This window comes from Scyliorhinus torazame, chromosome 8 (genome assembly GCF_047496885.1).
Source record: "Scyliorhinus torazame isolate Kashiwa2021f chromosome 8, sScyTor2.1, whole genome shotgun sequence".
In the NCBI taxonomy this organism is placed as follows: domain Eukaryota; kingdom Metazoa; phylum Chordata; class Chondrichthyes; order Carcharhiniformes; family Scyliorhinidae; genus Scyliorhinus; species Scyliorhinus torazame.
The window spans coordinates 180,206,491-180,220,718 of record NC_092714.1 but is presented as its reverse complement, the minus strand read 5'-3'; the positions used below and the strand labels follow the sequence as shown (position 1 = coordinate 180,220,718).

At 47.1% G+C, this 14,228-nt stretch overlaps 1 protein-coding gene across 2 annotated transcripts in view; it reads right to left on the bottom strand.

Annotated features, from left to right (window-relative positions):
* Positions 1 to 9,599, bottom strand: part of LOC140428290 (cas scaffolding protein family member 4-like) — a 132,856-nt gene extending 123,257 nt beyond the window's left edge. For both annotated transcript variants that reach the window (XM_072514601.1, XM_072514602.1), the window contains exon 1: positions 9,298 to 9,599. In XM_072514601.1, the coding sequence (XP_072370702.1) occupies positions 9,298 to 9,393 (96 nt within the window). In that variant the 5' untranslated portion in view covers positions 9,394 to 9,599. The remainder of the gene's footprint in view (positions 1 to 9,297) is intronic.
* Positions 9,600 to 14,228: the final 4,629 nt, after the last annotated feature.

Below are 14,228 nucleotides of genomic sequence, written 5' to 3'. Positions count from 1 at the left end.
ATATACCCACAGCCTCACCCACTGGTATACCCACACCCACTGATATGCCCACACCCTCACCCACTGATATACCCACACCCTCACCCACTGATATACCCACACCCACTGATATACCCACAGCCTCACCCACTGATATACCCACACTCTCACCCACTGATATACCGACACCCACTGATATACCCACACCCAAACCCACTGATGTACGCATACCCACTGATATACCCTCACCCACTGATACACCCTTACCCACTGATATACCCACACCCACTGATATACCCACACCCACAGATATACCCACACCCACTGATATACCCACACCTACTGATATACCCACACCCACTGATATACCCACACCCACTGATATACCCTCACCCACTGATATGCCCTCCCCCACTGATATACCCACACACCCTGATATACACAACACCTACTGATATACCCACAACCATTGATATACCCACACCCACAGCTATACCCACACCCACTGATATACCCACACCCACTGATATACCCACATCCACACCCACTGATATACCCACACCCACTGATATACCCACACCCACTGATATACCCACACCCACTGATATGCCCACACCCACTGATGTGCCCACAGCCACTGTTATACCCACACCCACTGATATAGCCACACCAACTGATCTACCCACACCCACTGATATACCCACACCCACTGATATACTCACACCCACTGATATACCCTCACCCACTGATATACCCACACCCACTGATATACCCACAGCCTCACCCACTGGTATACCTACACCCACTGATATACCCACACCCTCGCCCACTGATATACCCACACCCTCACCCGCTGATATACCCACACCCACTGATATACCCACACCCTCACCCACTGATATACCCACACTCTCACCCACTGATTTACCGACACCCACTGATATACCCACACCCACTGATATACCCAAACCCACTGATGTACCCATACCCACTGATATACCCACACATACTGATATACCCACACCCACTGATATACCCACACCGACTGATATACCCTCACCCACTGACTTACCCACACCCACTGATATACCCATACCCACTGATATACCCACACCCACTGATATACTCTCACCCACTTATATACCCACACCCACTGATATACCCACACCCACTGATATACCCTCACCCACCGATATACCTACACCCTCACCCACTGAAATATCCACACCCACTGATATACCCTTATCCACTGATATATCCACACCCACTGATATGCCCTCACCCACTGATATACCCTCACCCATTGATATATCCACACCCACTGATATACCCACACCCACTGATATACCCTCACCCACTGATATACCCAAACCCACTGATATATCCTCACCCACGGATATACCCACACCCAGTGATATACCCACACCCTCACCCACTGATATACCCACACCCACTGATATACGCACACCTACTGATATACCCACACCCACTGATATACACAGACCCACTGATATACCCACACCCACTGATATACCCTCACCCACTGATATACCCTCACCCACTGACATACCCTCACCCACTGACATACCCTCACCCACTGACATACCCACATCCACTGATATACCTTCACCCACTGATACACCCTTACCCACGGATATACCCACACCCACTGATATACCCACACCCCCAGATATACCCACACCCACTGATATACCCACACCCACTGATATACCCACACCCACTGATATACCCACACCCACTGATATGCCCAAACACATTCCCATACACAATATAGCAGCTGCTACGTCCTAATTTCTGGAGATCCCTACCCAATCCTCTCTGTTTTTTTTGCAACTCTCTCCTTCTTTAAGATACACTCCCCCAAAACAAAGATTTTTGACTACTCTGTAGATCACTCTTCATGTGGCTTGTTGTCAAATTAATTTTGCTAACCCTCAACCATTTCACTACCATATCGGTGCTATATACTTGTAAGTTGTGGGTGTGAGCTTTGACAAAGAGTCATCAGACTCGAAACATTAGCTCTTTTCCCTCCTTACAGATCCTGCCAGACCTGCTGAGATTTTCCAGCATTTTCTATTTCGTTTCAGATACCAGCATCCGCAGTAATTTGCTTTTATTAATTGAAAGTTGTTGTTGCTTTACATGTCCTAAAGCACTAAACAAAGAATATAATCCTTTCTAAGATTGCAGGCTGTTAAATAAGGTGGAAGACAACGAGCAATGTTCCACAAACAGGCAGTGAGATAATTGGCAGGTGTGTTTGTATAAATTGAGGAATAAATATTGGCCACTTTACCTGAGAGGGAGGGTAGTGTCTCAGTTTAACATCTCATCCAAAAGACAGCGGAATAGGTTCTCTGTTCCTCCGACTAAGTGTTGATGCTGGGGGCAGGACCGTGGACAACCTTGACAGCAAAGCTGGCATCGCACCTGGACCGATTCAGCTAACATGGAGGGGCTAGAACCAACGCCACATGGAACACAATCGATTCCAATGAGAAACGGTGCGGGATTTGCGGGGTCCGTGACTGACACTCGGTAGGCTGACAGGCTGTAGCCGCATATACACATTACAATCCACACATACACTCATCCCAGCCAACAAGATGGCACTGGTCGTGTTGGAGCCCGCCCAGCCTGCTGATGGGTAGGCTGGGGCCAGAGGGCACCTAGTGTGGTGCCCTTTGGGTGACACCGTATGACCTGTGGCCCTAAGTACACAGTGGGCAGAGAGCAGTGTGCGCAGCTGCATGGCTGCCTTGCAGGCCGCAGTAATGGTGCTCTGTGCCTGTTCACCCTGACCCCACGGCCCACCTCCTGGCCAGCCCCCGCTATTCCCCCAACCCTGGCAGAAGCCCCTGGCCAGTGGCATGACTGTCAGCAAACTATAGCGATGTTGGACCCTTTCCGTACCCCCTCTCTCTCCCTCAGCAGCCACAGTCCCTGTTTCACGATTTTTAAAAGCACAAGTGAACCTCACTGTTGGGAATTCGCCCCAGTGGAGGCGGAGCATCGCGGAAGCCCCAGAGAATACCGTGTCAGGCTAATGATATGCCTTTGCCGTTTATTGGACGTGCATTCTGTATTGCATTGACACAGCTCCCGAAGCACCGGAGAATTGCAATTAGGCATTAAACCGCCGTCCGCTATGATTTCAACGTCAAAACCGATTCTCTGCCCAATCGCGTTTCCTGATTCCAGTGTCAGCCGACGGAGAATCCCGCCTAGGCGCTTTAAACAGTGCAGCACCCTCTTCATTCTTCACTGGGATATCAGCCTAGAATGCTGTTGTGCACATGTTGTTGGAATGGCCCTTGAACTGATAACACACTAACATGGAAACAAGAGTGTTAATACTGAGCCCTGGCTGACACTCATAACACTGAGTTGTGCCTTAAATCTATACTTAAGTACAGCACTGATAAACCACACAGCCCTCACAAAACATTTATAGAACCTCCCCTCTCACTCTAACACTGACATATCCCAAATCCCTCTCTTTAACAGTGGACGACTCCACCTTTTCACTGTAACACTTATATACCACCCAGTTCTCACTATGTCACTATCATCACCTCATTATCTGCATTCAGCTCAACCAGGGAACGTTAATACACTGCTCAACTACAGAAGGCATCACCTTGTTGTTTTTATTAAACGGAGTGCCCTTCAGGCACGGTTAGTTTTGCTTCTGTCAGGACAGTGGTCTGGTTGAGTCACTCTCCCCTTGCAGTTTTGGATGCCAGTTTTCCGATTGTTAGAGGGGTGCACTGACCAGCCACACCCCTTCAACTTGCTGCAAAAGGGAGGTTGCACTCCAGCGGCAGCCTTGAGGACTCAGTTTTCATGGGTCTACAGCGCCATTGGTTTCTTGCTGTGCTAAGCCATTTGTTGTCATCTTTTAGATTGTGATCTACCTCCCTAGTTAGGTTGACATAGAAGATCCCATGAATGGTTTCAACGAAAAGTGGCCAACACTCCTTTGCCGACACCACACAGGATATTAATTTGTCTGGGTGTGCCGAAGGGGCCAGCACAGTTGCCTATATAACACCAGTACTGGTACTTCATTCCCGTAAACGCAGCAGTCAGACAGATAACTTGATACATAGAACATAGAACATAGAAAATACAGCACAGAACAGGCCCTTCAGCCCACGATGTTGTGCCGAACCTTTGTCCTAGATTAATCATAGATTATCATTGAATTTACAGTGCAGAAGGAGGCCATTTGGCCCTTTGGGTCTGCACCGGCTCTTGGAAAGAGCACCCTACCCAAACTCAACACCTCCACCCAACACCAAGGGCAATTTTGGACATTAAGGGCAATTTATCATTGGCCAATTCACCTAACCCGCACATCTTTGGATGCGTCATCGGTGAGTCTTCTGAAGTTTAAAAAGTCCTTTGATACCTCCCACTGCACAATCTTCAAAAGGATGACAAGGGAGGCTTGTGTGAAGCAACATAAACACATTATTGCATCCGTTACTGCTCTGAAATACTGGAATTGATGATTTCATTCACCACAGAATATAAATCTTTTCCTACGCCCATCACCTTACTACACACAGCATGTGTGAACATAAAGATCACAAACCTGACTTCCCACAAAGTCTGCCAATCACACCACAAATTGCACACAGAGCTTCACAAGGCCTAACATCAATGTCTGGACATAAATGTTTTCTATTTTCTTGAAATTTACTGGATACAGCAATAGGTTGAGTAAATTGTGTGAACACCTCCTGGGGTTATCATTTCACTCACAAAGGAAGCAAGGCTTACATGTAAAATAGCACCTTTTACAAGGTCAAGATACCCCAAAGTACGTTACCTAAAGTTGTAACGTAAGGGCACAGAAAGATCCCACAAACAGCAACGCGATGATGACCAGATAAGGGAAGGTGGTGGTGCAGTGGTATTGTCACTGGACTAGCATTCCAGAGGGGGGGCTGGTTTAGCTCAGCTGGCTGGACAGCTGGATGGAGATGCAGTAAAAGACTCAGGGTTCAATTCCCGTACCGGCTAAGGCCCCGCTTCTCAACCTTGCCCCTCATTTGACTGGTGGTGATCCTCAGGTTAAAGTCTTGAGGAACAAAGACGGTGAGGCACCCTCAATAATGATGCTTAGAGATTAAACTGTAAAGAAGGCTTTATTAGACTAATAACTATACTACAGCTAGAGACGAGAGCTGACTGTTACACAGACCATGAGGCAGCCCTTTCTGTCTGGCTCCCAGATGGGCGGAGCCATAGGCGGGGTCCCCAGGGTTCCAAGCCCGGTCTTAAAGGGGACATCACCTTACATGATGGTAAGGCAGTAACCGTTCATCACAGAAGGGCAAGTGGATGAAGTGCCAGTTGGCGATCATATTGGGTATAGTGATCACAATTCAGTTAGATTCAGTATTACCATGGAAAAAAAGGATAGAGATAAAGCAGGAATAAAAATTTTGAACTGGGTGGGGAAAATGAGAATGGATTTGGCTGAGGTGGACTAGCCAGCATTGCTACAGGATAAATCAGTGGGAAACCAGTGGGAAACACTAAAAAGTGAGATCCTAAATGTACAAAATAGACATGTTCCTCCAAAAATAAGAGCTGTATGTACAGCCAAATCTAGCCCCCCCCCCCCACCCCCAAAGACGTTTCACCAATATATTAATGGTAAATTAATGGTAAAGGAAAAAGTGGGACCTTTCAGAGATGAAGAAGGAAACATGTGTGTAGATGCAGAGGCTGTGGAAAGAGTTTTAAATGAATATTTTGTCTCTGTGTTTACAAAGGAATAGGATGATGCAGATACAGTAGTCCAGGAGGAACACTGTGCGATACTGGATGGGATAACCATAAAGAGAGAGGAAGTACTCGAAGGGTTGGAATCCTTGAAAGTAGATAAGTCGCCAGGGCTAGGTGGATTGTTTCCGAGGTCACTGAAGGAGGTCAGCGAGCAGATGGCAGAACCGCTGAGGATGATTTTCCAATCCTCATTGGACAGGGGAAGTACTGAGGACTGGAGAAATGCAAACACGGTTCCATTGTTTAAAAAGGGATCGAAGGAAATGCCAAACAATTTTAGGCCAGTTAGTCTTACGTCAGTGGTGGGAAAAAAAAGTTTTTTAATATTTAGAATACCCAATTTTTTTTTCCCAATTAAGGGACAATTTAGCGTGGCCAATCCATCTACCCTACATATCTTTGGGTTGTGGGGGTGAGACCCGCACAGATACGGGGAGAATGTCCACACGGACAGTGACCCAGGGCTGGGATCGGACCCGGGTCCTCAGCACCGTGAAGAAGCAGCGTTAACCACTGCGCTGCCATGTCATCCAAGTGGTGGGAAAATTAATGGAATCAATCCTGAGAGATAGGATTAACTATCACATCGAAAGGCATGGACTAGTCAAGGACAGTCAGCATAGATTTGTTAAAGGAAGGTCTTGCCTCACAAATTTAATTGAATTCTTTGAGAAAGTGACAAGAAGGGTTAATGAAGGTAATGCAGTGGATGTGATGTACATGGATTTTAGCAAGGCATTTGACAAAGTCCCATATAGCAAATTGGGCAAGAAAGTGAAAACGCATGGAATACATAGCAATGTGGCAAACTGGATAAAAAGCTGGCTTAGTAACAGGAAACACAGGATAATGGTTGCTGGCTGCCCTTGCAAATGGAAAGTTGTTTCAAGTGGTGTTCCACAGGGCTCGATTTTGGGACCCTTACTGCTTGTGTTATATATTAACAATTTGGAAGTAAATGTGGGGGGTACGATTGGGAAATTTGCAGATGACACAAAGATTGGACGAGTGGTGGACAATGTAGAGGATAGCTATAATCTCCAGAATGATATAGATTGCTGGAGTGGCCGATAAAGTGGCAGATGGAATTTAACACTGGGAAGTGTGAGGTCATGCATTTAGGGAGGTCAAACAGTAATCGGAAGTACACAATAAGTGGGAATATACTTATTGGGTGAGATGAAAGTGAGATCTTGCCGTACAAGTACACAGGTACCTAAAGACTGCAGTTGAAGTCGATAAGGTTGTAAAGAAAGCAAATGGAATGTTCTTCTTCATTGGCAGAGGTACAGAATATAAAAGTACGGATATAATGTTTGAATTGTATAAAACACTGGTGAGGCCACAACTGGTGTATTGTGTGCAATTCTGGGTCCACATTACAAGAAGGAAGTAATTGCCCTGGAGAGTGCAGAAGAGGTTTACAAGAATGTTGCCAGGGCTAGTAAAGTGTAGCTATGAGGAGAGATTGGATAGGTTAGGTTATTTGCTTTGGAATAAAGAAGGTTGAGGGGTGACTTATTTGGGGTATACATGGGGCGGCACGGTGCCGCAGTGCTTTGCACTGTTGCCTCAAGGCGCCGAGGACCCGGGTTTGGTCCCGGCCCCGGGTCACTGTACATGTGGAGTTTGCACATTCTCCCCGTGTCTGCGTGGGTCTCAGTTTAAGTGCAATCAGGGATGGGCAACAAATGCTGGCCTTGCCTGCAATGCCCACATCCCATGAAAGAATTAAGAAAAATAATAATATGACTGAGTGGAGTTGGTTGAGGGATAAGGGTCGTCTGAACAGGGTGAGTGTTGAGTGCGTGGTTACTGAGCCATATACTAACCGACAGACTCGATACCTGATCAGTGCCAAGTGAGCTGATCTTTGTCAGAGCAGTAATAGTGGGGACAGCAACAGAGGCACGGAAGGCAAGTTGTGTGTCAGCTGCCTTGTGTCAAAAGGAAGAAAAGCGTTGTCAGGGAGACTCCAGCAATCTACACAAAAGGTGGTGTTTGGCTGGAAAACCCACTGACTCTGCAGGATTCCAGAATTCTCATTTATGATATACTGCATGAGAAAAAATTAAGAGAAAATTGATGTGTTCCCTGTTACATGAAAGCAAATATGCATGTCGTGAATTAAAATTCCTTCTAAAATTCATCGGATTGTTCACTAAGTATTGTAATATTTTCTTCCCCAGATGTTTTTGGCTCAGTCTCCACGTGTGAACCTTGACAGTGAGTGTCTTCACATCAGCCTATTTGGTATTACAGGCAAACCCAATCCTGCCAATCCTGTCCTTGTATGAAGCACACAGGTTCCGGCGGATATTACTATATTATGATCTGGAGGAGGAACCCCATCTGTGTTTCCACGAGCACATCCCCACCCCATCCCACCCCACCCCCCACACCCCCAACCCCCTCGACACTCTTCTAGACACTGAATACATAGAATTTTTACATAGAATTTACAGTGCAGAAGGAGGCCATTCGGCCCATCGAATCTGCAATTGGAAATAGCACCTTACTTAAGCCCACACCCGTAACCCAATAACCCCACCTAACCTTTTTGGACACTAAGGGCAATTTATCACGGCCAATCCACCTAACCTGCACATCTTTGGACTGTGGCAGGAAACCGAAGCAACCGGAGGAAACCTACGCAGACACAGGGAGAACGTGCAGACTCCGCACAGACAGTGACCCAAGCCGGGAATCGAACCAGGGACCCTGGAGCTGTGAAGCAACTGTGCTAACCACTGTACTACTGTGGTGCTCCTACAATTATAGAGGAAGGAAGGACTTACATTTACGTGGTGCTTTTGACAGCATCAGGAAGTCCCAAAATACTTAACAATCAGTCAAGTGTGTTTGAGTCACTGTTGTTATTTAGGAAATGCAGCAGCCAATTTTCACACAGCAAGTTCCCTCAAATAGCCATTGCAAAAAATAAATAATCTGTTTTAATGATGTTGATTAAGGGATAATAAATATCAGACAGGACATCCTGATTTTCCTGGAAATAATGTTGTGGGATTGTTTACATCCACCTGAGAGAGAACAGGGAGTTGATGGGGGAGTCTCAGTTTAACGTCTTGTCTGAGGTACCTCTGACAGCACTGTGTAATACAAGTGCTCTTCTGCGGGCCAGTATCGACTAACACAGCACCGGTGGAGACATCAAAACAGTCTGCTCGGCGCAATTGAGTGATAAGACTTACTTCAAAAACACCAACTGTCTAGTGCAAACATTTTGTCAGTGTTTTGTTTTGCTTCATTGCTCTAAACAGTTAATATCCATTTGTATGCTGGTTTCTCCTGAGATTTTGACCTTTGATAAATCATCGCACAGGGATACTCAAACTTCGCAATAGCCTGGCTAAACTGTGACCCATTACAGCAAACTTTCACGAAGGAAAGTTACCCTGCTCATTATCAAACAGTTAATGCCACCACTAATCATTACTAACATGAAAGAGGCATGAGAGATAAGATACTCACTGTGAACTTCATTTTCCATTTCCAGCTCATATTCCCCAGTCCATGCTGTTGCACCACAGAACATATCCAGTCAGAGAAAGGGACAAAGCAATGCATCTAGCTTATTGACGATTGCTCATTTCTTTCCCCCCCCCACGTTTCCCCTGTTTTTGTGATTGTTTGTGTGGAAGTTGTGTATTGAAAAAGTGCCTCTTGCTCTTTTCACTGCTGACCTCACGTTGAGTGACTGGGCTTTACAACCATGGAGCCTCAATGGGATTCATTACCATAAGAAAACACAGCTGACATTCCAATTGGCTCAGTGTAAGGCCTCATGCAGATGAGGGACCTGAGGGTCATTGTACTGAGATACATTACACGCCAACAGAGACTCAGTAATACAGCCTGCAGGAGCCAATGGTGGGAGGCATTCCCAGCTGAATACGGAATTTATTTTGCTGTATCTCACAATTTTGTTCATTTTACTTTTAATTTTGCTGCTTGAGGAGGGGGAAAGAGTTTCACTATTTGTTTTCTTTCCGGTTTCCTCTGCTCTCCTGAATGCTGGGGTTACAGTTTTACAGTCAGTAGCTGCCTACTGGTTCATACTTGAGTCATTATTCTCCATGGGTGGGCCTGGGCAGCTATTCGACAATGGGTGACATCGCAGCAGGGCCCAAACCAAATCTCAGTTGATATCCACACATAATGGTGGCACTTAAAAAAAAAATTAAGAGTACCCAATTTTTTTTTTCCAATTAAGGGGCAATTAATGTGACCCATCCACCTACCCTGCACATCTTTGTGTTGCAAGGGTGAAACCCACACAGACACGGGGAGAATGTGCAAACTCCACACAGACAGTGACCCGGGGCCGGGATCGAACCCGGGTCCTCAGCAACGTAGATAGCAGTGCTAACCACTACACCGCGGTGGCACTTTTAATCCAATTTGCCCAACAGGAGTCCATAGAATCCCTACAGTACAGGAGGGGCCATTCAGTCCATCGAGTCTGCACCAACCTTCTCAAAGAGCACCCTACCTAGGTCCCAGCACCAATTTCTGTGGTGCTCCATCCGTTGCAGTTTGTCAACCTGAAAATTACCCATTTATATCAAATTTGTTTACTGTTAGTTAGACAATCCTCTATCCATGATGATATATCACCTCCGACACTATGAGTTCTTATCCTGTGCAGTAACCCTTCATGTGGCACCATATCAAAATGCCCTTTGGAATTCCACATTTACCACATCTACTGGTTCCCTTTCATCAACTCGACTTGTTACAGCCTCAAAGAATTTTGTCAAACAAAGAACATATAAAATACAGCACAGAACAGGCACTTTGGCCCACGATGTTGTGCCGAACTTTTGGCCTAGATTAAGAACAAATTAACCTATACCCCCATCATTCTACCGTAATCCATGTACCTATCCAATAACCGCTTGAAGGTCCCTAATGTTTCCGACTCAACTACTTCCACAGGCAGTGCATTCCATGCACCCACTACTCTCTGGGTAAAGAACCTACCTCTGACATCCCCCCTATATCTTCCACCATTCACCTTAAATTTATGTCCCCTTGTAGTGGTATGTTCTACCCGTGGAAAAAGTCTCTGACTGTCTACGCTATCTATTCCCCTGATCATCTTATAAACCTCTATCAAGTGTCCCTCATCCTTCTCCGCTCTAATGAGAAAAGGCCTAGCACCCTCAACCTTTCCTCGTAAGATCTACTCTCCATTCCAGGCAACATCCTGGTAAATCTCCTTGGCACCTTTTCCAAAGCTTCCACATCCTTCCTAAAATGAGGCGACCAGAACTGCACACAGTATGCCAAATGTGGCCTTACCAAGGTTTTGTACAGCTGCATCATCACCTCACGGCTCTTAAATTCAATCCCTCTGCTAATGAACGCTAGCACACCATAGGCCTTCTTCACAGCTCTATCCACTTGAGTGGCAACTTTCAAAGATCTATGAACATAGACCCCAAGATCTCTCTGCTCCTCCACATTGCCAAGAACCCTACAGTTAACCCTGTATTCCACATTCATATTTGTCCTTCCAAAATGGACAACCTCACACTTTTCAGGGTTGAACTCCATCTGCCACTTCTCAGCCCAACCCTGCATCCTATCTATGTTTCTTTGCAGCTGACAACAGCACTCCTCACTATCCACAACTCCACCAATCTTCGTATCATCTACAAATTTACTGACCCACATTTCAACTCCCCCATCCAAGTCATTAATGAAAATCACAGACAACAGAGGACCCAGAATTGATCCCTGCGGTACGCCACTGGTAACTGGGCTCCAGGTTGAATATTTGCCATCCACCACCACTCTCTAACTTCTATCAGTTAGCCAGTTTGTTATCCAACTGGTCAAATTTCCCACAATCACATGCCTCCTTACTTTCTGCATAAGCCTACCATGGGGAACATTATCAAATGCCTTACTTAAATCCATGTACACTACATCCACTGCTTTACCTTCATCGACACACGACTTCCCTTTCACTAAACCATGCTGACTCTGTCTGATTGTGTTCTGATTTTCGAAATGTCCAGATAGTACCACCTCAATAATAAATTCTAGCATTTCTCCAATGGCTAACTGGCCTATTATTTCTTACTTTCTGTCTCCCACCTTCCTTGAATAGTGGTGTTACATTTGCGGTTTTCCAATCTGCTGGGATCTTTCCAGAATCGAGGGGATTTTGGAAGATTACATCCAATGCATCCATTATCTCTGCAGCCATTTCCTTTAATACCCTGGGATGTGGGCCGTCAAGTTCAATGGACCTGTCAACCTTTCATCTTATGAGCGTTCCCTGTCCCTTTTCTCGAGTGATTGTGATTGTTTTAAGTTCCCTTGTTTTTCAACCAATCTCTTTTGTAATTTCTACTGTGAAGATAGATACAAGATACTTTTTTCAAAATCTCTGTCATTTCCTCTTTTCCCATTATTAATTCCCCAGTCTCATCCTCTCAGAGACCAACATTCACTTTGGCTACTATCTTCCTTTTTATATGCTTGTAGAAGCTTTTAATGCCTGTTTTAAATTTCTTGCTAGTTTTTTCTCAGACTCCAATTTCTTCCTCTTTGTTGCAGACCACATTTGGAGACTGTGGTATTATCAGTATTGCGGTACCTAAGAGGCTGATGACCATTGGTTAAACCTAGGAGTTTACCATTGGCTGTTGATATGTAGCTCCGCCCTGACAGGCGGAGTATAAGAACCGGTGCCATCCCAGCAGCCTTCACTTTCTGTACCGAAGCTGCAAACAAGTTCTAGTCGATTAAAGCCTTCAGTTATGAAATCACTTTGTCTTGAGTGTAATTGATCGTGCATCAATTTAATTGACTAGACTTAAGCTGGAAGGATGGATCTCCGAATCAAACTGGAGTGCCTACAACTCAGCCCCCACGCGGAGAACTCGGCTGCAATATTTAAACACTGGCGGGCGTGCTTTAAAGGCCACCTCGAGACGGCCAGAGGCTTCCCCTCAGAAGGATAGCCTCTCAAAACGCGCAGTCCTATGTGCCCGACCGCGCGGCGGCCCCCTGGGCTGCGTGGCACCCCGCAGCAGCAGCTCCACAGACCTCCCCCCTGACCCCGCAGGCCTGCGCGGCGAGACGGCCCACTAACGCCGCCGGGCCCCGCTGTTTCTTCTGCGGGCAGGCGAATCATCCCCGCCCGCGCTGCCCGGCCCGCACCGCCACCTGCAAAGGGTGCGGCAAGAAGAGCCACTTTGTAGGGGTCAGCCAGTCCGCGCCGTGGCCGCGGTCTCCAGCGACTCCGGACCGCCACGCCAACCCCCCCTTCAGGCCCCGACAGGCCAGCGCTCACCGCCACCCCCCTATCCTAGGGTCACGTTGACCCACGGGCGTGGCCATCTTGCCCCCTGGACACCACGCTGTACGGGTGGGCGCCGCTATTTTGTCCATCCCCGCCGCCATCTTGTCCATCCCCGGCCATCATGTGCGACCCATGGGAGACGCCATCTTGGATGGTGCCCCAGGCTCCCAGCACGGCCGACTACACGCTGCCCAATCGCAACTGCTTCATCTGGCCTCGGTGACACTGGACCAAAGTCGACCTCGGACACTCGCAACAGCAACAATGACGGTCTTCATCAACGGCCACGAGATGTCTTGCCTGATTGACTCTGGGAGCACGGAAAGCTTTGTTCACCCCGACATGGTAAGACGCTGTTCACTTGTTACCCACCCTGTAAACCAAAGAATCTCCCTGGCCACCGGGTCACACTCGGTGGAGATAAAGGGGTTCTGCCTAGCGAATCTCACTGTCCAAGGCAAGAGAATCAACAATTTCCGCCTTTTTGTCCTGCCGCACCTTTGCACGGCTACCCTCCTGGGGTTGGACTTCCAATGTAATTTGCAAAGACTGACCTTTAAATTCGGCGGCCCTATACCCCCCCTTACTGTCTGCGGCCTCGCGACCCTTAAGGTCGACCCGCCTTCCCTGTTTGCGAACCTCACCCCGGATTGCAAACCCGTTGCCACCAGGAGCAGGCGGTACAGTGCCCAGGACCGGACCTTCATCAGGTCAGAGGTCCAAAGGCTGCTGAGCGAGCAAAAGTCCCTGGAGAGCTCAAGTAGTGGTGGTAAAGACCGGGGAGAAGCATAGGATGGTCATTGACTACAGTCAGACCATCAGCAGGTTTACGCAGCTGGACGCGTACCCTCTTCCCCGTATAGTCGATCTGGTAAACAGGATCGCGCAATACAAGGTCTTCTACACGGTGGATCTCAAGTCCACCTACCACCAGCTACCCCTCCGTAATAGTGACCGCAAGTACACTGCCTTCGAAGCAGATGGGCGGCTCTATCAATTTTTAAGAGTTCCCTTTGGTGTCACTAATGGGGTCTCGGTCTTCCAGCAAGAGATGGACCGAATGGTAGACCGGTACGGGTTACGC